Raw genomic sequence first — 25,952 nt, 5'->3', positions numbered from 1 at the left:
TTGTCATGTAATGTATATTATATATATGCACGTTCGAACAATGAACACAGCAACTGATGCAATTTTAATGGCCTAACAGGCCTAGTTTCAGCATAAAATAATAAAATTAAAAGTTTAATTTAAATAAATGGAGACAGTGATTGTGAGTCGGTTTGGGTTTATTGAACAGGCACGAACCGTGTGAACGAACCGATTCGCAGACATGAATTTCAAGATTCAAACAAGGAAGGACTAAGGCAGCGCAATGTGAACTCAAGCGCGCCTTCTAGAGGTCGGTGCAAGTTATACAAGTTATTGGGGTGACAATCAAGTGTAGGAATGATATTTCTATCTAAACAACTGAGTCAAAAAGTATGTTAATCCAGTTGTACTTCTTTTCAAACCTGTGATTTGCTCACTGGTTGTGTTGACTTTGCTTCTAGGTGGTGCTCACAAGACACTGAAGGGGAAAAAAACTAGTTAACTTTGAATTGGTTGGTAGTTAATCAAAACTAAAGCAGGTGTGAATTATATACTAATATATTCAATGTGAATTCTCAATTAAGTGTGAATACAAATGCTTTTCATACTTGCATAATGAGACTTAAATGACTTCACAAACAAAATCAATAATCAACACAGGTTTCATCAAACTAGTTTGATTTTATTTAGTGACTTTAAGCCTACTCTGCACACACATTCTAACGCTTTTCCAAGACACCCTTGAATTACATTTTGTAAATGTACATATAATTAAGCAATAAAGCACAGTTAAAGCCTCACATTCCACATAATTTTATCTGGGCCTGAAGATCCCAGTACAAAGTGGCTAGAAATAACTGCAACTGCAAATCATCAAAGCATACAACATCAAGAATAATCAAGAAGTGCTTAAAACGTCAACCATATCAACACTACCCCACTCTGAACCACTGTTTGGCTTACAACAAAAATGTGATTAAAATTGATGAAATTACTGGAAAACATCAGAAAGAAAGCAACAACAAATAAATCAGTTAGCTGATCTGCCATAAGAACAATTAAATATCAATGCAGAATATTAAATATTAATACATTAAATATTTAAAACCAATTATTAAATATAATAAAAGATGTCCCTTTATATAAATCAAACTAAGCAATTTGGGTTGACTATTTAACTTAGGAATGAGGAAAAACTACACATCAGCTTTCGATTTCATTTAAATTCCATTCATTGCATAATATACAGTGTGTTTGATTCATATAGTGATATAAGACATTTTTGGCTAAATTAATGCATACTATATAGTTCGTGCTAAAGTGTCATGGACGATATGAGTACATTTTTTAGGTACATCTAACTACAGCACTTTTCTGTCATGTCACTTACATGACAATGACAATATAATATATTTGAAAGTAATTAAAAAATTTTCAAACTTTTCTGTTACTGTTAACATTAAAAAGCAAATATTCATTCAAAAAGGACATTACTGAGATACTGCAATAACACAGTGTGCAAATGATGCAATATAACATAAGACATTTTGTGAAGAAAAAGTTAAATTGATTTTTAAACCATAAAAATGCATTCATTATAGTGGCACAATTGGGAAACTATGACTAGAACTTGAATATATTATCTCTGTTTCACTTCATGGAAGTGAGTCATGGGATGAAAACATTCAAACATAAATTGTTTTTTTCCTCTCTAGATTTTCATTGGTTACTGACCACAAAAAATAATCAAAGTCTGTCACTTTACAATGATTGTACATAGGAAATCTAAATTTGGCACATAAATCTCAGGTACAAACATAAAAGGAGATCAAGGGAAAAAATAAACAAAGCCCACAGTCTAACATCCATCTCAGATTTTAGCAATTACCATTATATTTAAATCACACCATTATACTAATGAAATACATGGAAAAAAAATCAATAAAAGTGAATTCATAAATAAAATAATATTCCATCAATACACAAATATTAACTCTTTTTCAGATGTGTACCACCTTTCAGGTGGAACCTTAAATCAGCTTGTACCTCTGTTAACAAAAAGGTACTTTAAAGCACTAAATCTATTGTTGCACCATCTGTCTATGTCTTGTGTACGCTCTGCCTGAGAGTGACCAGATCTCTCGGCTACTAACCGGCATTGCACAGACGTTATGGCAGCAGAGAATGCAATATTTCTCACAATCTGCAAATAACAATAAACTCTTTTTCAGTCCATCTGTTCTCAAGGACAAGATTGCTGGAGAGGTTTTTCTATTTAAGTCTCTGAGTTACATTGGCCAAGGCCACAGCAAATGCCTGTACCGCTGAGAATGGATACTGAAAATCCAGGATATATGCATTTCCATCGATTCTGCCAAACTGCATTACCTGTAATAGAGAATTATGGGTTAGATGCAGCGTAACGGTTGCATGCTTTTTACTCAAAGCTGTTCATTATTATGTATGGAGCATGTTAGTTCCCAGATAGCACATGTACTTCTGTAAGATGTCTGTTAAAGATCACTTGATCTGGAAAACATCTGCTGTGTACAAACGCCAGACGCCGTAAGATGTCAGTTTTACATACATTCCAAAACATTTTAAAGACATCTAACAGACGTCTTTTTGACATCTGATAGGAAACATCCTATAGACATTTTGCAGATGAGCAAGCACTCTAAAAAATCTGTGATGCACGTATGCTATCAGGGTTAAAGGTTAAGTATATCAGGGCTGGGCAACTTCGATCCTAGAGGACCATTGTACTGCAGAGTTTAGCTCCAGCCCTAGTTAAATACACCTGAACAAGCTAATCTTCAAGACAGAGATTGTCTTACTATTGGGAGATGAGAGGGTCTGTATTACTTACTATTGGTGAAAGCATAACGTCAACTTGGATCACGTGTGCCTTGATAACCAATCACATTACAGCCTTGACGTCACTGAATTTGAGTTGTGCGACACTCACTCACCGTTTACGGATACCATAGGAATGAATGGGAAGTGCCATAAGCTGAATCCCACCTGTCGCAAAAAGTCCATGACTTCTCTTATAAAACAACATTTTTTCGGTGTAAGGTTCCCTGTTGAAAAATCCATCACATGCTGGTTAGGTACCAGATCAAACCAGCAGCCATGCTTCAAAACATACCTAACCAGCATATGCTGGATTTTTCAACAGGGTCTAAAAATAGTTAAATCCAAAACTATTGTTTAGTGTAAAACATGTTGAAGATTAGCCAACATCCATTAAAAAATGGCGTCTGGTCTTCTTCCCTGTGGTGCAGCATCAGCTTTAGCCGTTACGCTTCTTTGGCTAAAGGTTGCAGGCTTAACGTCCGGTGGCTTTGTTCAAGATCACTAGTAAGCTACAGGCAGGTGTGTTTGATTAGGGTTGGACCTCCAGGACTGAAGTTGCCCAGCCTTGAAGTATATAATTTCTTTGCCCCAAGTGTCACCAAATAGAATTGCAAAAATAATGTTTTTTCCTATACAATAAAAATCACTTACCTGGCGTCCATCAAGCTCAATCTGAAAGTTTTTGGCTGACTCCTGTGTCACCCGTCCTCCAAAGTCAAGCTGGTAAACCTGGGTGGCTTCGTTCCACAATGGCTGCTTGTTGGCCATGACATAGACAAAGCCTTGGCTGCCAAGACTGCGATCCTCTCTCTCGTTAGCTTTACGGCACTTAATTTCCTCAAGTTCGCTTGCTGTACGCAGATTGCGTTTGCTCTTCCATCCTTTCTTGCTGCTCTGGCTTTGGTTCATCAACTCGTCACCACTGATGAAGAGCTCAGGCTCACTCTCAGAGCTGTCCTGGAACTCATTGGAGGTCCTACTCAGTTTCTTGGCCTTGTTCAATGGCTCTTTCTGCCCTTTAGGTTTCTTCTTTTCCCTGCTGCCAAGTCTTGGGCTGGAGATCAGAGAATTGAAGTCAGAGAGTGTGCGACTCTCTTTTTTGGATTTGCCTTCAGAGACGCCAGACATATTGGCCTCTTCTGCTCTGCTATCAAGCCTCTTACGTCCCTTCTTGCTGAACCTCTCTGCTCCTTGTGGACTCTCGTTGAGAGAGGACTGATCCTGAAAGCTCTCCCCAGATTCTGTGACCACCTCGGAAGTGCTCTGATGGTTCAAAAGTTCGACCGGTGGAGGAGGAGGAGGGAGAGGAGGCGGAGGAGGAGGTGGTGGGGGAGGAGGAGGTGGTGGAGGCGGAGAGAGAACTGGTTTCTCTAAGGCCTGATGGGTCTTACTGGGCAGTGTGGCAGAATGGTCCGGCATGGGAGGACAAGTGCTGTATGTGCTCCAAGGATGCAAGCTCATTGGATGCAGCTGAAGGTTGCTGCAGGAGCTAGCCCCTGGGTACATGGGAGGCAGGGTGCAACAGCTTAGATTGGTCAAATTTGCAGGATAACCTGGGGGTAGGACTAAAGTTGGGTCTGGTTGGCTGAAAGGGCTAGATGTTACCATATCATTGGGACCACACGATTGTGCAGGACTCTGCAAAGGCTGTAGTTGAGGTCCACCATGCCCTACAACTGATGGGAAGGGTGAAAGGGATAACTGATAGGGTGAAGGGAGGGTCATAGAACTGGGACTGGGGGGAGGCTTTGTTGAAATTACAAAAGGTAGTCGGGTCATGTCTAAGTGCTGTGGCTGGCTAAGTAAAAATGGGGGAGGCTTATGAGGTGGTCCTGGAGGTCCAGGCAATAAATTCTGCTCTTGAGGTATCCAGAGTTGTTCTGCTGCAGGAGAGTCCCACTGGTAAGGTGGAGGCCGTTTGACTGTCAAATTGACATCCCCAAGTGTTAAATGCCGCACTGACTTTTCAAGATGGCACTGCTGACTTAGTGTCTCATCTTCCGTAAAGGCAGAGTTGACATAGACAGTTCTGTCTCTACTGTTGTCAATGGGACTCAGAAGGTTATAGGAGGACTGGGAGGCTAATGGCGAGGCACTTTTGGAGTGCACAATTATTGTGCTGTGTTGGGCCCCTTTGCCAGGTGGGAAGTCCTGCCTCACCACAGTTCCTCCAGCAATTCCACTGCTGTTGGTGCCACCACCGGTGACACTTACACTAGTGCTGCTGCTATTACTGCTGCACTGAGTGCACGTATACAAAGCCGTGGGTAACCTTGGCTGATAGGACAGTGTGAGGGAACCGCTCATTTTAGATTTAGTCGGTAGAGTCCTCACTGTATCCACCATTTGAGAAACCTTCAGGGTTGGTTCCCTGCGATCTCGACGCAAAGTGGCATGAATCAAACTGCTCTCAATCCTTTGCGTAGGACTTCTGATTGTGTTCATTTGGTTGGACGTGTCAGGATAAGGTGGTGGATCTCCGCTTGGTATGGAATATCTAGGCACTGAGAGGCGGCTAAGAGTTGCTGAGCTGTATGGCAACTGGACCTTCTTGTTCTCAGATGAAGTTACTTTCAATGTGGCCGAACTGCCCATTCCTTGCATCCCGTAGGCATTCTGGTTCCTTAAAAGGCGTCTCCTTGGACGACACACCTCTTCGACATTTCCGCTGCTGTCAAAAGTAGTGATTCTTTCGTAGCCTAATGGAGTTGGGTACTGGAGGCTAATTGGGTGAAGAGAGAATTCATCCTTAGTTAAACATGGATCTGCTGACAGTGTAGTACCATTCTCATTGCTAACAAGAAGACCAGGAGGGGCCGTAGTGGGAGCAGCAGCTGCAGCAGATACCACTGTACCTGGGTAAGGTGGTGGAGGGTTTACTTTGCGCATCTGTACCTCAAGGGTGTCAGTTTCAATGAATGACTGTGGTCGGGAGGGAATCTTCAGAGAGAGGACTTGTTCTCCTCTGTCCGGTGGCTGGTCTGGATGAGAAATTTGAGGCATCAGCTGCAACTGATGCAGGGATAGAGTAGCATACCCTGAAGGTGGATGCTGAAGGGACATTTGCATTTTAAGCTGCTGCTGCATTTGCTGATGCTGTCTTTGCATTTGTTGATGCTGCAGCTGTATTTGTTGATGTTGTTGCTGAAGCTGTTGCTGCTGCTGTCTCATTTCCTGTATTTGCTGTCGAATTTGTTGCTGCTGTTGTTGCATCTGTTGTTGTTGCTGCTGCATTTGCTCATGCTGCAGCTGCAACTGATGCTGCTGCTGTTGGAATTGTTGTTGATGCTGTTGATGAATTTGTTGTTGTTGATGCTGCTGAACTTGCTGCTGAATCTGTTGTTGCTGCTGTTGCAGTTGCTGCTGTTGCAGTTGCTGCTGATGCAGTTGCTGTTGGTGTTGTTGCAACTGCTGTTGATGCTGCTGCTGTAGTTGTTGATGCTGCTGTTGCAGTTGTTGATGCTGCTGTTGCAGTTGCTGTTGATGCTGCTGTTGCAGTTGTTGTTGATGCTGCTGTTGCAGTTGTTGATGCTGCTGTTGCAGTTGTTGATGCTGCTGCTGCAGTTGTTGTTGGTGCTGTTGTGTTTGCAGTTGCTGCTGATGTTGCATGTGTTGCTGCTGCAGTGACTGTTGATGCAGCTGCTGTGACTGATGTTGCAATTTCAGATGATGCTGCTGTGGTTGTAATTGCTGTTGATGTTTTGATTGTTGATGGTCTTGCTGCTGCTGCTGCTGCTGCTGCTGTTGTTGTTGTTGACGTTGTTGGTGGGGTTGTGGTGGCAGATGATGTGGAGGAGGAGGAAGAGTTCCACTTAGGATGTTACTCATTTCCAGTCCACTGAAAATCACCTGTCCAGGGTTGGAATATCTGGTTGGCACAGTGTACTGTGCTGTCACAGTGTCCTGGCTATGCTCAGATACTGTTGCATTAGCTGCTGCTGCTGTTGCTGCTGCGGCTGCAGCAGCTGCTGCTGCAGTGGCTGCTGCTGCAGTGGCAGTGGGATTGGTAAGGACATCAAGCTGAATATTCTGGTTGGCTAGAAGAGACTGGACTAGGCCTATACTCTGTGTAGGTGACATGGCTTGAGCAGGGCTGTGAATTGGGGCTATGGGGATATTAACCGTGCAAGGCGGATTGTCGGCTGACACTCCAGAGGGTCCCATAACTACAAGTAAGCAAGAAAATCTTGAGATTCTTACATTTCATTCTTGTTTTAGTTAAGATATACAGAGACAAAATGTACAACTACTGATTCCTACCAGGTAAATCATCCTCATCTTCACTGAACACATTGGGATTGAAGACCGGCAGACTCATGAAGTCCAGGGAAATTTTACGCACTTCAGGCAAATAGATGGTCATCTGACGAGGTTGCAGGTGCAGCAAACTAGTTTTATAAATAACTGGAACACCATGCAACATTTGTCAAAAAATATTATAAAAATTATTATTTATAATAATTGTGAAACTGTTCATTTAAATACAACACCTGACAACATACCTGCTCCCAAGTTAGCTGGCAAAAATGTGGCAAGGCCTACAATCTTAAACTTTGTTCCCCAAATGTTAGAGGTGACCTGGGCCAAGTAATTATGCTGCAAAGCAAATTAAGTGATAGCTATAGCAAATATTCAAGGTCAAAGTCGGTTACTGTCATTTCTCTTCAGCAAAGCAGGAGATTAAAGAAAATGAGGAGTCTGCTACGGTCGTGCTGCAGTAAATGTGACAAATGCTTTACTCAGTATCGAGCAGACAGAGGCAATAAATATAAACACTTTCCATATCAATTCTAGGCAAGTAGACTAATATAAAATTATTGCCAAAATTATCTTGCAAAAAAGACATTTAGTACCTCACTAAAGCCATCAACTGGAAATTCTCTTCGAGTAAGACTCGGAGACCGAACTGGAGGCTTCTTTGGTAATCTAGGAGACCTAGACATTTCTTGAGATGTTTGAAGTTTGGGAGACTTTCTTGATTCCATATTAATTCTAGAGAATAAAACACATGAAATTTAGCTTGCAATTAAGTTAAAAGTTGTTTTGTAATATACGTTTTTGAGAAATTGAGTGTATTGTTTTTTGTCAAGGTTGTGATGGAGCAAACATTTCTTTAAAGTTTCAGGTATCCTGTAATATTGTGTGAATATGATATTCAACAGTACCTTATATGTTTAGAGTACCTAGGAAGCTTAGGAGACCTGTTTCCTCTAGAAAGCTTGGGCGACTTTCGTCCAACCCACTCATCACTCAACTCAATATCGCTTGAGTCTGAGCAGTTACAGCTGTCTGTCATATAGGAGATCATGCCATTTACACAGACCTCATCTGAAAGACAAGATTACATCAAATTAAAGACCAGCTGTCAAGACAAAGAAGACAAAGAATGCATTTGCACGTAAAGCGCACATGATCAGCAACAGTGCATATAGCAGTACCTGCTTTACCATCCATTTTTGGGTCCATAATGACAAACTCCGGTCGCAGTTTGCTGATGCGACGACCCTTGAGAATAGGCACCAGACCTCCCAGGTGTTCCAAATAGAGGGTATAACAGGGGCCTCCTGCTTCTGGGTTCTCCTCTGAACGTTTCATAGTGCAGTGCAAGCGTTCATTCCCTGCTGTCGGATAGCTCACAAAGTCTCTGATGTTATTCGGATCAGGGATGGGTGGCTGGTGAAATGAAAAAGATTATGCATTAAGTTCAATGCGTACATTAGCATACATCAAAAACGTCACTTGCTTCCTTTGTACCTTGATAGTTGGAATAAAAGCAGTGGTAACATAGGAACAGAGGAGTGAAGGCATGTTCAGTTTCCCCACATCTCTCTCCTCTTTAAGAGCACTGGCAATGCCCTGCTGACACAGAAGCTGCAGGCTGGCCACACGGTGCTCCACACGCACTACGTACAGGGCTGGACCACAAGCCAGAAACAGCCGTGAGTCCCTGTGACCCCAGCAAATAGTAGTGATGGGCCTCTAAAATAAAAAGATTTTAGATTATATATAGTTATTTATTATTTAATGTAAGATGCCATTTATATCAGTGGTTCTCATGTGGTGAGACAACTTAAAATAAGCATGTCTATTCTGACACAGCAAGGGGAAAAACAAAGCTAGATGCAAATATCAATATGTAATTAAAAATAATCTGACTCCAGTTCACCTTCAGAAATAATTCTAACATGCTGATTTGGCACTCAGTAAATATTTCTTATACATAAAAAAGAAATTTGTACCTTTATTCAGCATGGATGCATTTAATCATTTAAAAATGTCAGTAAAACATTTATAATGTTGCAAAATAAATATTATTTTTAAAAATTTTCTATTCAACAGAGAATCCTGAAAAAAGGACAACAAAGTCACAGTTTCCACAAAAATATTTATCACCAAATCACCATATTAGAATGATTTCTGAGGGATCACGTAACACTGAAGACTTGAATTATTTTTTTAAATATATTCAAATAGTTCAAACAGTTCCTTATAATTATTTTAATATTTCACAACATTACTGTTTTTTTACTGTATTTTTGAGTCCAACGCAACCTTGATAAGCAGAAGAGATTTCTTTCAAAAACAGAAGTCTCTTCTGCTCACCAAGCCTGCATTTATTTGATCCAATGTACAACAAATACAGTACAATAGCTGTTTTTTATTTGAATATATTTTAAAATGTAATTTATTCCTGTGATTTCAAAGCTGAATTTTTAGCATCAATTCTCCAGTCACATGATCATTCAGAAATTATTCTAATATTCTGATTTGCTGCTCAAAAAACATTTATTATTATGTTGAAAACAGCTGAGTAGAATTTGTTTCAGGTTTCTATGATGAATACAAAGTTCAGCTAAAAACAGCACTTACCTGAAATAAAATTTTTTGTAACATTATAAATGTCTTCATCATCACTTTTGATCAATTTAAAGCATCCTTGCTAAATAAAAATATGAAATATACTGACTCCAAGCTTTTGAATGGTATAGTGTATAATGTCACAAAAGCTTTTTATTTCAGATAAATGCTGATCTTTGGATCTTTCTATTTATCAAAGAATCCTGAAAAAAAAAAACTCAACTGATTTAAATATTGATAATAATAACAATTTTTTTTAACATCAGATCAGAATATTAGAATGATTTCTAAAGGATCATGTGACACTGGAGACTGGAGTAATGATGCTGAAAATGTATCTTTGATCACAGGAATAAATTACATTTTAAAATATATTCAAATAGAAAACAGTTATTTTAAAAGGTAAAAATATTTTAAAATGTAAGTGTTTTTCCGTACTTCGGATCAAACAAATGCAGGCTTGGTGAGCAGAAGAGACTTCTTTAAAAAACATTAATCTTACTGTTCAAAAACTTTTGACTGGTAGTGTATATATATATGTTCAAACTGTTAAATGGTGACTGGTTACAGCTCACTTGGGCTGGAGTTTCTAAAGTGTATATATGTTCCCCTTGGACATTGTAAAACTTGACAAGGGCGTTCCTCATTAAAGAGGCACAGGCTGAGTCAGCAGGCAGGCCGTGTCTCTCCATCCCGGCCACTGCCAGCAGGTCTCCCTGAGAGCACCACTGTACCTCCACATCTGAAAAAACACAAGTCTGTCCAGTCAGATTACAGTATGTTGTATGGCTCTGTCACAGTGGATCAACATGAATGATTTTGGGTTATTTTTACTGAACGAGAAGTTCCTAAACCCTTTTTTAATCAACAGCATGCCACAGATGCACATTACGTTAAAAATAACTTTGAATGTTCTGTTAATAATAATCCAGTGTCAGTAATAAAACATGTACTTGGTGATTCATTTATTGCAAAAACTGCAGTGTTTTACCTTTCAGTCCTGAGCGTATAATGTTAGGTGAAAGATCATCATAGTTGTTCATCAAACTAATGTCTCCTGATATGAAGCTGACTGTGAGCAGTGGTTTGAGATTTTGCACTTGAAAGAAAACATGGTTTACAGTTAATAACATTTAGAAAGCTGAATACACTTGGAAAAACACACTGAGGTATTGTGAAAAGCACTAAACAAATACATTTGACTTAATATAAAATATATACTGTACCTTGAGCTGGAGTAGGGTCATCAGAGTCTGTGTCGCTCTCAGTGCTGTCCTCCACCAGGAAGTTCGGGCAGTTCCAGGACATGCTGACTATGCCATCTGACTCATGCAGAAGAACATGGGCGAGCATACGGCCGTGGCAGTCCATCACTATGACTTGCCCGTCTGCTGTTCCAAAAAGCACCTAGGGAGTTTAAATGAATGCAAACACCAAATTAGGGAAACTCAGGCATCGGTCCAAGGTCTTCGGTCCAAGTCCTTTCATCATTTGCAAACAACCTGTGGACAACAAATGCACTTTTTCCACAATTTGATGAGGCCACACCAAAGACTTACCTGCTGGTCATCAGGGGTCCAGATTCCACAGGTGATCTGGCTCTCCAAATTAATTTCAGACGACCAGTGTCTCTGACCGCTCACTGAGCCCACCAGGACAAAACCATCCCTGTAGGCGATTAAGGCCTGTGTACCATCATGTGACCAAGTGAAGTCACTCACCTAATAGAAAAACCACTAGTTTATTAATCAGTTCATGTTAAAATAATAGCTACTTTCAATAGTCTTGATTCTATTAGAGTTGGGAAGTTCAATTAAAAGACACATTGTTTTTCCTTCTGGAACATCAGCGAGCGTTTGAACCTTCTGTAATAATTGCATATGAGTCCCTCAGTTGTCCTCAGTGTGAAAAGATGGATCTCAAAATCATACAGTCATTGTTGGAAAAGGTTCAAATACACAAAATTCCAGAAAACTAAAGAATTTGTGGGATCTGAAGGATTTTTCTAAAGAACAGCGGGCAGTTTAACTGTTCAGGACAAACAAGGGAATCATGAACAACTATCACTAAACAAAAAAACACAGCTTTGGATCATTCAGGTAACAACATAGTATTAAGAATCAAGGGGATGTAAACTTTTGAACAGGGTAATTTTTATAAATTCAACTATTATTTACTATATGTAAACATGTTTGTTTGAAATCTTATTCAGGTCAGTACTAAATAAAAAAATAACATGCATTTTGTATGATCCCTCTTATTTTGGTAAAATAATTAACATTTTGCAGATTCTGAAATAAAGGGGGATGTAAACTTTTGACCTCAACTGTATATCAAATATTATGCTCAACAAAAAACACAAACACATTTTTTAAAAAAATATATTTTATATTTAATTTTAATTTTTTTATATATATTTTTAATTCAATTAAATGTTCCATTCTATATATTTTTTTTTTTCCTTACTATTATTTCATATTTTAGACTGTACAATGTTAATGCCGTTATTTTGTGTGTGTAAGACAATGCATTTTTAATCAAAACATATAAGTAAGTTTATCAATCTTGACATATCATGAAAATACATTGACAGACAGCACAGATGAAAAATAAGCATTAAATACTAACATACCTGAGCACCTCTGTCATTCACCAGCTCTACAGACCATCTTCCTTCATACTGGATCCAAACAAATATCCCTCCCTCCATGTCACACGTTGCAAGCTTCTGAAACGGTTCATTCCACCTAACAAGGACGACCTGTGCAAGAACAGCACCATGGGAATGAAATTCTAGCAGAATTTTGCAAGAGTGCACACTAGGATAGATTTTCTTCTGATTTATGAAGTAATTCTTTCCAAATAAAAGTGTATGGCCAGTAGTTACTAGATAATGACTAAAATTAAGTAGTATTTGGCAGGTTATTTCTGCTAAACTTAGAATATTGAATAAAATATCTTTTTCTAGCCCACTAATCTTTTCTAGCCCAGTTATTCCTCACATAAGGTTAAATCTTTTAAAAACACATTTATCAAAACATACACTGTAAAAATTGCTGAAATTCTGATGGTAAAAACTACAAATTCCATGAATTACTATATGGTGAAAAACTGTAACAGTTCTAAAGAGACATTTCATTTAATTTTACAGTAAAATCTACTGTAAAATATACTGAGGCCATCTTAAAATTTACAGGAATAAACCATAAACCAGCATTCCCAGAATTCTCTGTGTAACACAGACAAGTCTTCTGTGCTCACATCTGATTTCTTTCTTAGTTTCTCTATTTCTTTCCTAGTTTTTCTTATCAGTTATGTAAATAAGAGTTACATTACATCTTACATTGTTAAATTAATGTTTATTGCATTATTTGCATTACACATATAAGTGCTTTGTATTTGTGTGTATAGCACTGTGAACATTCATATATTAGTATATACCTCATCTTGTGGAAAAGGTAACTTTGACTCATCATGAGGATTAGAGCTGGGAAAAAAATTGATGGATCGCAAATTTAGAAATCATCGATCAATTGAGATTTTCCAAATGCATCACGATTCTCTTTCAAATAGATTCTGAGCTTCGTTTTTAACAGTGTGTGTGGTTAAAAACCAGATTACAGCACCATTTGCTGTTAAAAACGAAGAAAACTTGCAATGTATCGGAAAAATCCCAGAATCGATCCGTAAAATGATGCATCAATTTATTGTGGCAGCCCTAATGTGGATTTCTCATTACCTCCAGTTTTTAATTCACTTTATAATTTAATTATACTTTTTACTGTTTTTATTTTTTTTTTTTTTTTTACCGTTAATTCAAGTTAACTCCTTAAAACTCCTTAAAAATGTTGCTATGGTACAGTTCTGGCAACCACAGCTGCCATTTTATTTACTGTAAAAAAAATTTAACCAAAAAGGAGCAGTTGTTGGCAAAACAAAAATCCAAAGAAGCCGCAAACTCCCACCTCACTGTTATGTCCCCGTAAATTGAAGTTGATTCGTTGTGGGGTATTTCTGTCCCTTCTACAGTGACTAGACGTGAATGTCACGCCCACAACACCCCTGGCGTTCCCAGTGGCCAGCCAGCCCTCCTCATAGTAGCGCCTCCTGCACACCGGCTTCTCCTTCTCACTTTTGGGAACTCTCCCTTTCCATGAGAGGCAGAGGATGTTGGAGTCACTGCAGAGGACCGGACCATGCTCCACCGCAGCCAACATCCCTACAGACTGACCAGGCTACAGGTGTAGAGGGAGATAAATCTGTAAAATCTGTCATTTTTAATGGTAACTAATACTGAACTATATGTGACCCTGGACCACAAAACCAGTCACAAGGGACAGTTTTTTGAAATTGAGATTTATACATCATCTGAAACACTTTCCATTGATGTAAAAAAACGTTAGGACGATAGGATGAGATCTGGAATCTAAGGGTGCCTTTAAAGTTGTTCAAATGAAATTCTTAGCAATGCATCTTACTAATCAAAAATTAAGTTTTGATATATTTATGGTAGGAAATGTACAAAATCTCTTTATGGAACATGACTTTTACTTAATATCCTAATGATTTTTGGCATAAAAGAAAAATCAGTCATTTTGACCCATAAAATGTATTTTTGGCTATTGCTACAAATATACCCGTGCTACTTAAGACTGGTTTTGTGGTCCAGGGTCACATATTAGAATATGTGCATTTCATTTGGTAAATGGCTTCTTAGGCCAGACAAGTTTATTTATACACTCTCAGAAAAAAAAGATACAAAAGCTGTCACTGAGGCGGTACCTTCTCAAAAGGTACTAATATGTATACATTAGGTACTAATATGTACTTTTAAGGTACTAAAATGCACCCTTTTTGGGTAAATAAGGTACAAATATGCACCTTTTAAAAGAGTACCACCCAGTCAATGATTTGTACCTTTTTTTCGTACACAATGATGACTCAAAGTGCTTTACATATTTGTTAAGTAATGATAAAATAGTAAATAATATAAAATTTACAATAAAATGAAGAGATGAGATTTTTTTTTTTCCAGTATTAAGATTTTAGGTTAAAATTTAGTGGAAAATTTATATTTTAAATGCTGTAACTGATCACCATTTCTTTCACTATTGTAAAACGGCTTTTAAGGTTTTGCATTTCACGTAAAGATGATTTTAAAATACTGTCTTCTACACAAACTCCACATGCAAAGAGAAATGTAAGACAACAGCAGTTTGATTTTAAAAATTACCAGCCAGTTTAAAAATCATTTTCGTTATTTTTGCGATTAAATTTGGTGGTGCTAGTGACACAGAAATCACATTTATTCACAATTCACAATTTACATCGCATTCCATGGTGTGTTTTAATTAATACCATAAAAACATGCATAAAAATGTATAATAATTAAAAAAGAATTAGAAAAGTTTTTTTATAATAGTTTTATATGGAATATGACATGTCAGTTGGCCACTTGCAGAATGTAACAACTAACTATTTCACATTTTCTGTCACATTTCTGTCTCTAATACATACTACAACTGTATTAAAGAACATATATGTGACCCTGGACGACAAAACCAGTCTTAAGTGACACATTATCAATTTTTCTGTTATGCCATACCATACATCAATGGAAAGCTTATTTATTCTAAGTTGATGTATAATTCTATTTTTTTTTTTTTTTATTGACCGTTATGACTGGTTTTGTGGTCCAGGGTCACATTTTTTTTTCAGTGCATCAGGCAATTCAATGCAAAATGTAATTACTGAAAGCACCTACCTCTTCATAGTCCCTGGACATTATTAGTCCGAATTCCGTCTTTGAAAGAGTGCTCCATTTTGCTTGCTTATTCAAAAAATGTGCAGTACAACCTGAGAATGCTTAACTGCAGATGTGTCTTAAGAAAGAGTGTGACTAATATCAGGCCATTATAGTCTGTGACTATTGCACATTATGAGGAATGCAGTCTCTACTAATTCTATTCAATAAAATAAAGTAAATAACGTCTAAATCAAAAGTCAAGGCCTACTGCACTTTATCCTTATTATACAAAACCGGCTTTCAGTCTTCAGTAGTCCAGGATTTCTATGCAAAAAAAAACACAAACACATAAATGTATATATTTATATGCGAAAGACCCATATATCATCTGCAGATTGAAAAGCAAGAACAAGCCACATATGATGAGACAAGCTCTGCATGCAGAATCATTTAAAGACATTTCATTTCTCTGTCTGCACCCACACTTGAGTTGACATTGGTCCCCTATTACGTCACAGGACGTTTGAAGCCCCTGCGATTCGTGCTTTATACTCAGAATAACGCAAAAGAAATTATGCATCGAAGCATCCGTACATAAAAGCATGCATACGTGCAAAAAAAGGAAAAATCTGCACAACTAAGGATGAGGCAGCTCGCAGGAGTCATGGCAACAGGGATGTGATGATGGCTGAATTTTAATGACACCCAGCCTAAGACTTCATAACTGCATTTATTCTCATTTGCATTAGAAATATTAATTCTCCCCGATCAGTTTCTGACATGTTTAGTGATATATGCGAAATTTCGTTTAAAACATAATCTCACTGTTAAAATACAATAAAACCAATATAAAAAATAATCATATAAGGCTGTAGGATCATAACTAGCTCAGTTTCACACATCTGCTTATATAAGAATTGTGTCAGGTAATTAAGGTAATTAAGCTGGATGCAGTTTAGAATAAATCCATCAACTAGGGTTGCCACCTACACTCGTGATATAATTACACAACCATCCAGTATACAACATTGACTATCACTGTGACATTCAAAATAAATAAAACGAGAACAATGTGAGCCAACAAGAATATAATTAATTCGAGTAATAAAATAAAAATTCTGCATTCATTTCTATGAGCAAACTCACCTCTGTCAACTCGCTCTCAATGCGTCTAAATGGTTGCCAGATGCTCATGGGAGATTTTACCCCACAGAACGTTAAAGTCATGCAGTGGGATGCTGTGCCTTGGCGCAAAGTAATCCCTGAATGAGGGATTTTTCGGCGTGCGAAGGCAACCCGCGCTCTGACGGAATGGTGCTATGGATCACATGACTGCCGACCCCATCCAGATAGTATACAACGAATGCAGTGGAGAGGCAAACTGGACTGATATAAATCACCAGTCTTCATTTTTATTTTGCCATACATATTAAGATGCAGCAAACTGTGAATAATGCAAAGCTTCACTGAGAAACATTCGTTGCAATAATTCAAAACGCTGTCTTTCATCTCAGTCCCCAAAAGTGATGTGCCATCTCTCTTTAACTTTTTTTTTATCATTTTAACCTGACTCCTCTCTTTGCCAGTATTTTCCCATCTATTTTCTAGTAAACCCGTTTACAAAATCAAAATGTGCTATAGACCCAAATCACAAAAATTTGTTCAGTGGTTATGATCTGTTTACACCAAAAGGTGGCGACAGTCGTCGCGAATGATTCATTGAATCGTTCACTCAAACGACTCGTACAAACATCGACTCTTTCACGACTTTCCCACAAATTACAACAGAGATTTTTTCCATTTAAATTTCATAGACTTCTGAGCATATACATATAAAAACAGAACAATAATATAACAATAATAGTCTAAATATTTAGTTTTATTAATGTTCTGTCCAGGCTCAAAACACCGATTCGTTCGATTAAATGGGCGTGTCGGTTCAGTAGCTCAACCAATGAAATCCTTCTTCACAGCCCGCGCTCGACGGCTATTGGCTCATACTATAGTCAGTCACGATTGTTATCATGAGTTTTCCCACAAATTACTATAGAGCTAGATTTTTTTCCATCTATTTTCTAAACTTCTGGGCATCATGGGCACCATTTTTTATTAAGGCGTTGCGTAAAAACACAACAGATAGTCTAAATATTTCGTTTTAGTTCTGTTCAGGCTTAAAACCTCCAAACACCGATCAGTTCAATCAAATGGGCGTATCGGTGCAGTAGCCCAACCAATGAAATCCTTCTTCACAGCCCACGCTCGATGGCTATTGGCTCATACTATTGGCTATTGGCTATTGGTCAGTCAAGTACTTCAGTTCAGTCACGATTATTATCATGAGATTTCCCACAAATTACAATAGAGCTAGATTTTTTCCATCTGTTTCCTAAACTTCTGGGTATCATGGGCACCATTTTTATTAAGGCGTTGCGTAAAAACACAACAGATAGTCTAAATATTTAGTTTTAGTTCTGTTCAGGCTTAAAACCTCCAAACACCGATCAGTTCAATCAAATGGGCGTATCGGTGCAGTAGCCCAACCAATGAAATCCTTCTTCACAGCCCGCGCTCGATGGCTATTGGCTCGAACTATAGTCAGTCTTCGAACGCACGAATTCAGTTAGTCAAATGATTCGGTCAGTTACGTACAAATATAAAACTGTGTTTAAAGGTATTGTAAGTAATTTTTTTGTAATATTATGCACCAAATGTCCCTACAACAGAAAACAAGGAGTTCAGGCTTTGTTACAGACTGTAAACAACACAAAAAGATCGGCCGCAATTTTTGTTAGCAAATCAGAAAACCTAGCAATGCTCTCTGTCTATAAATAATTTAATAATTTTAATTAATTATTTAACCAGGATTACTGATACTGGCTGGTTTTTATACCCACCCTTATTTAATAAGAAAATCGTTTATTTGAAAGTGAATCGATTAGCCTGCTACTGAGCTCTTTTGCAGTGTTTCCAAATCGCAGTTTACCTCAGAGCTAACGGTAAGTATGAGATAATGTTACCACTACAAATTTATGTAAAGGGACTTTTATTTCCTAGCTTTTTCTGTGTTACTTACAGTTCATGTACTGATATATGTTGTAAACAGTGTTGGGGAAAGTTACTTTTTAAAAGCAATGCATTACAATTAGTGTTGTCAAAAGACCCGGTACTTCGGTACCAAGTCGGTACTAAAAAAAATTAAATGTTACGGTACCAGGTTTTCTTAAGTACCGGTGGTACCGAGCACCCGGTCAACCCGGTTCTTACTGCGCTATGCGAAAAGTACGCACTGCGCAGTTGCGTCTTCTTCATAAAACCACAGAGACACGGCGACCGGTGGTGCTGCTGATGCGGCTGCTCTGAATCCGCTTGTTGTAAAGAAAGGAGGAAGGAGCCACGTGTGGAAATATTTTGTATTTGCGGCTGATGACAAGGGCAACATCATAGATCATCAGAAACCCATTTGCAAACGGTGTCATCGAAGTTCTCTCTCAAAAGGAGGAAATACATCGAACTTAATAAAACACCTCAAAGACCGACACCAAGATTTAATGAAAGAGTTCAAGCAGGTAAGTTTTCATTTAATTTTATATTTAGAGCTTTTGTTATAAAAATTATACCTTAAATAAACATCGCCATTTGCTTAGTTAATCGTTAGCATAAGCGCGGCTAATGCTAACGCGAGAATTAGAATAAACTTCTTTATTAAGTGTTTAATGCTCTTATAGCGTTTATTAAAAAAAAATGACATGATAGTGTGGTATTTTTACACACCTGAGGCTTTTAAATGACCTGTGTAGCTAAAATATGTGTGTTAGAGAACAAATGTATGGTTAATGTTTATAGCCTTAAAATCGGTCCATCAGAAAAGCAGTTCTAGGCTATGAAATATAGTTTGCGCAGTTTGATGAGTGAACATTAATTAATGTGTGTGAATGTTGTTTTATACAAACATTTGATCGTTCATGTTTGTTCATTGTGCGTGAAATAATGTTAACAGATACAACTTTTAATTTAAAATAAATTAATACATTTTGAAATTAAGAGAATAATTGCTATGTAACACTTGTTTATTAAGTCATGTTAAATGGGGTCTTTTTGTAAAGTGTTTTTAATACGACAGTTTCCGTCTGTGTAACATTGATATCTTACACTCAGTATAAGTAATCTTATCTAACTTTGTTATAAAAAGCTGAGGTTTGTTATTTACTGAAAAGTTATATATAAAGTTCTGTTTAGCTGGTGTCAATCTAATATTTCATTTAGTCAGACTCAGCCCATTGTTTTACTGAAGTATATTATATTTTCCTTTTACAGCTGCAGGCTGAAGAAGACCACGAACCAAACTCCTAAGCAGACAACGGTTCCAGATGCTTTTCAGCAGCAGAAGTATGACAAAAACTCACCTGAGGCAAGAAAACTGAACCGAGCTGTTGCTGAATTCACATGTATGGATCAAGTGCCAGTTTATACAGTGAAAAATGGGGATTTCAGCAAATGCTTCATCACCTCAGCCCAAAATACCAGCTTCCAAGTCAAAACTTTGTTTTATTTTTGTTTGTTATAAATAAAAATAGTGTGTTGTTCAATTCATGTTTTTGTGTTTTGATTTGGTACCGAAATTGGTACCGAGAACCGTGGATTTTCACTGGTATTGGTACCGAATACTGAAATTTTGGTACCGTGACAACACTAATTACAATGTTGCATTACTTCCTAAAAAAAGGTGTAAAAACACAACTAATTGTGTTACCTAGTTACTTGTTATGGGAAGTAATGCATTACGTTACTTTTGCGTTACTTTTTCTTAAGTGGGCTGGTTTAGCTTGTTTGTTTTTAATAAAAAAGTAACATTTTGGCACATTCAGCAATAAATATAAAATTTATGTGATACTTATTTAAAGTAATTTTTGCTCATTAAAATCAGCAGCAAAGACATTGGTTAATAAATTGGGATTAAATAAAGGATATTTGCAATTTTTTAACATTTTTAATTATTGCTAGTATGTGTCATATTCTGAGTTTGCATTTCACTTTGTGGAACACTGAATTTGTAAATACATCACATTTAGTCTAGATCTACAGTAACCATTATGTTTACATAGCCACACAATGCCTCCACACTTTTGATTTCTCTCAACATGGGAACAGGAGAGTTGTCAGTCAATAAATGGGGAACTGATACTAAAAAAGAAACTGATATTTTCTTCTAAATTAAAAAGTAATGCATTACTTTACTAGTTACTTGAAAAAATTAATCTGATTACTTGTAATGTGTTACCCCCACCCTGGTTGTAAATGTTGTTTTCTGTTAGTGAAAAGGAGTTTTACCAGTACTTCTGTGTTCTTTCCAGGCAGACTGCAGCAAGACTCAGGAGAGATACTTCACTTTCATCTCTGGAAACAATACCATATTGAAAAGGTTCCCAGGAGGTCCTCTGCTGTACTTTCTGCTGTTCCTAGTGTGTATGGTTTACTTTAGTTAATACAATATTCTTTCACTTACCGTAAAATTACCATGATATTTTAAATGTATTGTGGAGTACCATGTACATACTGTAATATATACATACGGCAATCATTAAGTACCATGGTAAGTACCATGTGCCACATTGACCAAAACTGTTAAATACTTTGTGACAGTCGTTGCTAATGATGCAATATATCACAAATATCATTTTCAGGATCAGTTTTCTTTTATTATAAGTGCTTTGCTTTACTTCAACATTTTTGCACCACTGCATGAAAGGGTTACACTTTACAATAAGAGTTAATTTGTTAACATTAATTAAATACATTAGTTAAACAAACAATAAAAATACTTCTAGAGCAATTGTAGAGTAAATCTCGTTCATGTTAATTTCAACATTTAACTCATACATCCTAATCTACTTGTATAGTAAACTTGGCTTTGTGTATTAAGACTGTTGTTGACTCTTAAAATTGCTTTGTTGCTCTTTTGTAAGTCGCTTTTAATAAAAGCGTTTGGCGAATGGATAAATGTAAATGTAAATGTAAAATCAACCCGAGCTGACATGAACTAACAATTAACAGTTGTATTTTAATTACATGATATTAACAAAGATTAAAAAATACTAATAAATATATTGCTCATTGTTAGTTAATGCATTAACGTTAACTAATAGCACCTTATTGTAATGTGTTACCCGTGAAAGTAATGCAGATGAGTGTCAGTACAGGATAGATCAGATCCTTGTCAAATCAGAACAAGGCTTCTGTTTATTTTTTTCCCCTTTTGTCACATTTAGTCCGTGTTTTGGGATTTATATACAATCCTTTGCAAGTCCTTTGTCTCTTATCACAGTGCAGTCAAGTACAAGTCTCTTGAAAGATGTGAATGACACTGTCATATGCAGGTGGTGGAGTCTGTCTGGGTAGGAAACCTCTTAGACTGCCCTTCCCCAGCCAGAAAGACTCTGCTGGTTCTGCACTAAATGGATCTGTGATGTTAGGAAGTAATGCAGCTTGGTTATCATCCTCTGTTTCATCAGCAGTCTTGTTAGTCTTTTTTGGTGGTGGTCGAAAAGTGGAGTTCTGAAAGCTGGGGCTTCTACCCAATATTTCATTGGGGTCTACGGAAGTCTGTCTGTGAAGATTCAAAACTGTTCTTCCCGCATATTCACTGTTCTTGTCGAAGCCATGACTCTTGTAGTGTCTGAGGTGGCAGTGCTGGTTACGTGAGCTCTTGGATTCTGACGACTGGTTTTGACGTCTGGTAATCCTGACTGAAGCTCTCCGTCTTGACATCCACGTAAGGAGGAGGAAGATCAAGATCCCGATAAGTAGACCAATTAATATCGACAAGCAGAACGCCAGGATGAGCTCCTCTGGATGGAAAGGTTATTGAATTTTGAGAAATATAACACACACCAGGAAAAAAAAATACATATTTAAAAATTAAAAAATACATATTTATAATAATTTGTGAAATTCACTAACAAATTTTAAAATTAAAGATGTTTCTATACCTTTTTTGCATGCATGCACGAATAATGCATGCATAACTTTATATAATCTACATGTAGAACAAAGTAACAAGGCTGGGTTAATAATAATAAATAAAAACAAAAAAATCATCATATATTTATAACTGCAAAGAAATTTACATTGAGCCAACACAAGCAACACAGTAAACCAAATGCACCCCAATTCTTACCAAAATCAATAGGTTGAAGTATTTCCCAAATCGCATTTGTTCCATTTGAAGCCATAGTAGTTAGCAGAAGCATATCAACATGCAGCCAAACTCTCCCTCCAAGCCCACAGGAACTGTTCACTGTATTTCTCAGGGAATATGGCACTTTTTTGTTTGCATGAAGGGAAACTTTGTCGTCATTCTTCCTGCCTCTTTACTCATATAATTAGCAAGTGCTAGGCTTATCTGTTCAGGACAGAAATCCAGAGGAACAGGGCTGTTTCCTCTTGCATCATTTCCTTCATTTCAATGGATACAATACAATGGCTTCTTCACCCCATTATATTATAATAGACCAACTTACACCTTTTTTTTTAGACCTTTTAGCACTTAACGTTTTCTTCTTTTGCTTAAGATTTGTTTTAAGATTGAGTGAAGATAAAAGCAACTACTTGGGTTGGATAAAATTGAACAATAAATCTCAATTTAGTTTTGATTTGACAGAGTTCCCATAAGAAAATGAAAACGCCTTAGTGATAAGTTCTCAGTTGTCAGAGAGGATTTCCTTACTAGTATCTGTACCTTCTGGCATATCACTATGTTTTGTGAACAGAGATACCCACCTTAAGATAATATAACTGAAAGTGCCTAAAATGCATTTCTTCTCAGAAAAAAACAGGGAGAGGATATGCACTGTCAGAATTCAACAGAATTCCCAGGCACTGAAACCTTCTGGTGTACTGGGTCTTGCAAATATTTGAGTGAAGGACAATGCTGTTCTAAAACAATAGGAGGACATCCATGCTCTGACTTTATTACAAAAACAGAAATGGCCAGCAGATGTCATTATTGAACTATGTAGCCCGTGATGTACAGTAGATAATGGGTGGTAATGACACAGTTAAGAACTTCAGTATCTATCGATCTATCTATCGTTCAATTGTTTCGTTCAACTGTTTTGTCTGTCTGTCTGTCTGTCTATCTATCTATCTATCTATCCTATCTATCTATCTATCTGTCGTTTTGTCTATCAAGCATTCTATCTATCGTTCTATTTATCAGTCATTATATCTATCGTTCGATCATTCTATCTATATATCTATCTATCGTTCAATCGTTTTGTCTATCAATCATTCTATCTATCGTTCGATCGTTCTATCTGTCGTTCTGTCTATCGTGCAATCTATCAATTGTTATATTGATCTATCTATCTATCTATCTATCTATCTATCTATCTATCTATCTATCAGTCATTCTATCTGTCGTTCTATCGTTCAGTCTATCAATTGTTATATTGATTCTATCAGTCGTTCTATCTATCGTTCCATCTATCAATTGTTCTATTAATGATTCTGTCTGTCTCTCTATATATCTATCTATCGTTCCATCAATTGTTCTAGTAATGATATCTCTCTATCATTCAATCGTTTTATATACCTATCTATCTATCTATCTATCTATCTATCTATCTATCTGTCTGTCTGTCTGTCTGTCTGTCATTCAATCGTCTTGTCTATCAATCATTACATTTATAGTTCTATATCTATCGTTCGACCATTCTATCTACATATCATTCTATCAGTCGTTCTATCTATCTATCGTTCCATCTATCAATTGTTCTATTAATGATTCTATCTATCGTTCGATTATTTTATCTATCTATCTGTCTATCTGTCTATCGTTCTATCTGTCGTTCTATCGTTCAATCGTTCTATCTATAAACTGCGTTTTTTTTTTGTTTCATTGCCTTGCGCTCTGTAGTGTTTAGAATACATGAACGCGCCCTGTGTAAGCCATGGTGTAAACGCCCCCTTATAATGTTCTCTTTTATCACCGTTAGGTGGCGGTAAAGATCACATGAAGTAACACGGCCTTTAAACATTGTTTAAAGGTTTCCATAGCAACCCGTCTAACAGACCTTCACCATCATCACATGAGACACAAGAGAAGGGAAGCGTCATCTGTTCACGGTAACAAACGCTCTACAGATGAACATCTGTACAAACGAAAAAACATATTCTGATAAATCAGGGCTAGTTTTCCTGGAAATTTGCGCAGTAGGAATTTGTTTGCATGCTTTTGACTGTAGATATACATCTTGTTGCTGAGTTTCTGTTGTCTTCACTTAGTTACGTGGCGTGCATAACTTTAGCTGATTAATATACATGAAAATCGTTCATGCATTTCATGTGCAATGCACAATGAAGATGAAATGTTATCCCAGGTGGGTAAGGACTTCTTTAATTATGAATGAGCTCTTATAACTGAAGTTTTGTTCCATATAATAATAATCAGTCAGTAAGTTCATAAATTATAATTCTAAGACTGAAAAAAAGAAAGAAAGAAATAATAGCAATAGTAACGTAAAAAAGGCTTGGTCTGTGTGCAAACATGTATGTTCAGCATGACTACAGTGTGCATACAGTACATAGAAACGTATTGATCTTTACTAAACTGTAAAAAGTGAAAATTTGCCGTTTTCTATTTAGGTTGTCCTTTAAAAATTATTTTTGTTTATGTCTCAGTATTATTCATAAACAAATTCTCATTCCTAATATTCATCATTTATTCACCCTCATGTCTGTATGACTTTATTTCTTCTGTGGCAGTGTTGTAAATAGTGTTGTAACCAAATCTCAAATTAGTTAAAGTTAAGGCACTAAAGATGATAAAACTGATTTTGTTTGTGCAACCATATTTATTTAGTCATAATGAATGACTAAATCTGGCTAAGTTAAGCCTGTTTGTTTATATGCTACCTCTTAAAATATTTTGTATACTGTCTGACACCCATGCTGTTACTTTTCCTTCTCGGTTCGCTGACTCTACATAGAAGAGGACTTCTGGTTGGTCGACTGCTTGGGCGAGCACCTATATGAAACCTGCTTTTTGATTGGGCCACATCAAGTTCCTGGAGTTTCTGCATCAGAGTGAGAGAGAGAGAGAGAGGCAGCAAGAGGAAGAGAGAGTTGTAGGAGGGGCAGATGGGGATGCCCCCTAAGAAAGTAGTGCAGTATCTGCTATCTGCTGTGCCGACTGCATGAGTAAACCGGTATCAGAAGAGCGCAGGACTATAGAGAGGGACCATGGCTTCCCTCAGCCCGTTCGGACGGTCCAGCAAAGACATTATGAATGTGATGCAGAGGCTGCAAGGTGGGTGATGCTGTATTTCCGTTCTTTACCTTACAGAACCGTCCTCTGGCTCTGTGAGTCAGGAGGAATTTTGCTGATTCAGTACCTTCACACCTAGAGTTAGTGCCAGGTGCCTCTTGTTGCACAAATGCACCATATTTGACAGAACAGGAACTTACCCACTTGAGAAATCAATATTGATGCTTTACATAATGGCTGTGCGTGTCTGTCCATTTATCTTTA

General features: G+C 37.3%; 3 protein-coding genes across 4 annotated transcripts in view; 1 reads left to right on the top strand and 2 right to left on the bottom strand.

Moving 5' to 3' along the window:
- Positions 1–622: 622 nt before the first annotated feature.
- Positions 623–16,623, bottom strand: tulp4b (TUB like protein 4b). Of its 2 annotated transcripts, none has more exons than XM_051133034.1 (16): positions 16,571–16,623; positions 15,443–15,748; positions 13,644–13,913; positions 12,311–12,439; positions 11,238–11,399; positions 10,905–11,085; positions 10,670–10,777; positions 10,254–10,420; positions 8,575–8,799; positions 8,259–8,493; positions 7,986–8,148; positions 7,674–7,812; positions 7,323–7,416; positions 7,081–7,224; positions 3,472–6,986; positions 623–2,349 (listed from the first exon to the last, which is right to left on the bottom strand). In XM_051133034.1, the coding sequence occupies exons 2-16, from the start codon at positions 15,461–15,463 to the stop codon at positions 2,233–2,235; spliced, it is 5,670 nt and encodes a 1,889-aa protein (XP_050988991.1). In that variant the 5' UTR covers positions 15,464–15,748; positions 16,571–16,623; the 3' UTR covers positions 623–2,232. The 2 variants fall into 2 exon arrangements, with proteins under 2 accessions (XP_050988991.1, XP_050988993.1); XM_051133036.1 differs by having other exon boundaries at positions 8,004–8,148.
- Positions 16,624–21,095: 4,472 nt separating this feature from the next.
- myct1b (myc target 1b) lies at positions 21,096–22,744 on the bottom strand. Its single transcript, XM_051132660.1, has 2 exons — positions 22,599–22,744; positions 21,096–22,269 (listed from the first exon to the last, which is right to left on the bottom strand). Exons 1-2 carry the CDS (start codon positions 22,669–22,671, stop codon positions 21,752–21,754), a joined length of 591 nt encoding a protein of 196 aa, XP_050988617.1. The 5' UTR covers positions 22,672–22,744; the 3' UTR covers positions 21,096–21,751.
- Positions 22,745–24,484: 1,740 nt separating this feature from the next.
- syne1b (spectrin repeat containing, nuclear envelope 1b) overlaps positions 24,485–25,952 on the top strand; it is a 121,111-nt gene continuing 119,643 nt past the window's right edge. The window contains exons 1-2 of the mRNA XM_051133948.1: positions 24,485–24,547; positions 25,411–25,730. Coding sequence (XP_050989905.1) covers positions 25,664–25,730 — 67 coding nt within the window. The 5' untranslated portion in view covers positions 24,485–24,547; positions 25,411–25,663. The remainder of the gene's footprint in view (positions 24,548–25,410; positions 25,731–25,952) is intronic.

The sequence above is a fragment of the Labeo rohita genome, chromosome 17 (genome assembly GCF_022985175.1).
Source record: "Labeo rohita strain BAU-BD-2019 chromosome 17, IGBB_LRoh.1.0, whole genome shotgun sequence".
In the NCBI taxonomy this organism is placed as follows: domain Eukaryota; kingdom Metazoa; phylum Chordata; class Actinopteri; order Cypriniformes; family Cyprinidae; genus Labeo; species Labeo rohita.
The sequence above is the reverse complement of the archived record's forward strand: the minus strand, read 5'-3'. Positions and strand labels throughout refer to the sequence as shown.

Coding starts and splice junctions, on each gene's coding strand:
- tulp4b (XM_051133034.1), bottom strand. CDS start 15,463: ATGTCCAGGGACTATGAAGAG. Junction 11,086..11,237: donor GGACCCCTGATGACCAGCAG/GTAAGTCTTTGG, acceptor TAAACTCCCTAG/GTGCTTTTTGGAACAGCAGA. Junction 8,494..8,574: donor CTTTTATTCCAACTATCAAG/GTACAAAGGAAG, acceptor TCATTTCACCAG/CCACCCATCCCTGATCCGAA.
- myct1b (XM_051132660.1), bottom strand. CDS start 22,671: ATGCTTCTGCTAACTACTATGGCTTCAAATGGAACAAATGCGATTTGG. Junction 22,270..22,598: donor ACTTCAACCTATTGATTTTG/GTAAGAATTGGG, acceptor CTTTCCATCCAG/AGGAGCTCATCCTGGCGTTC.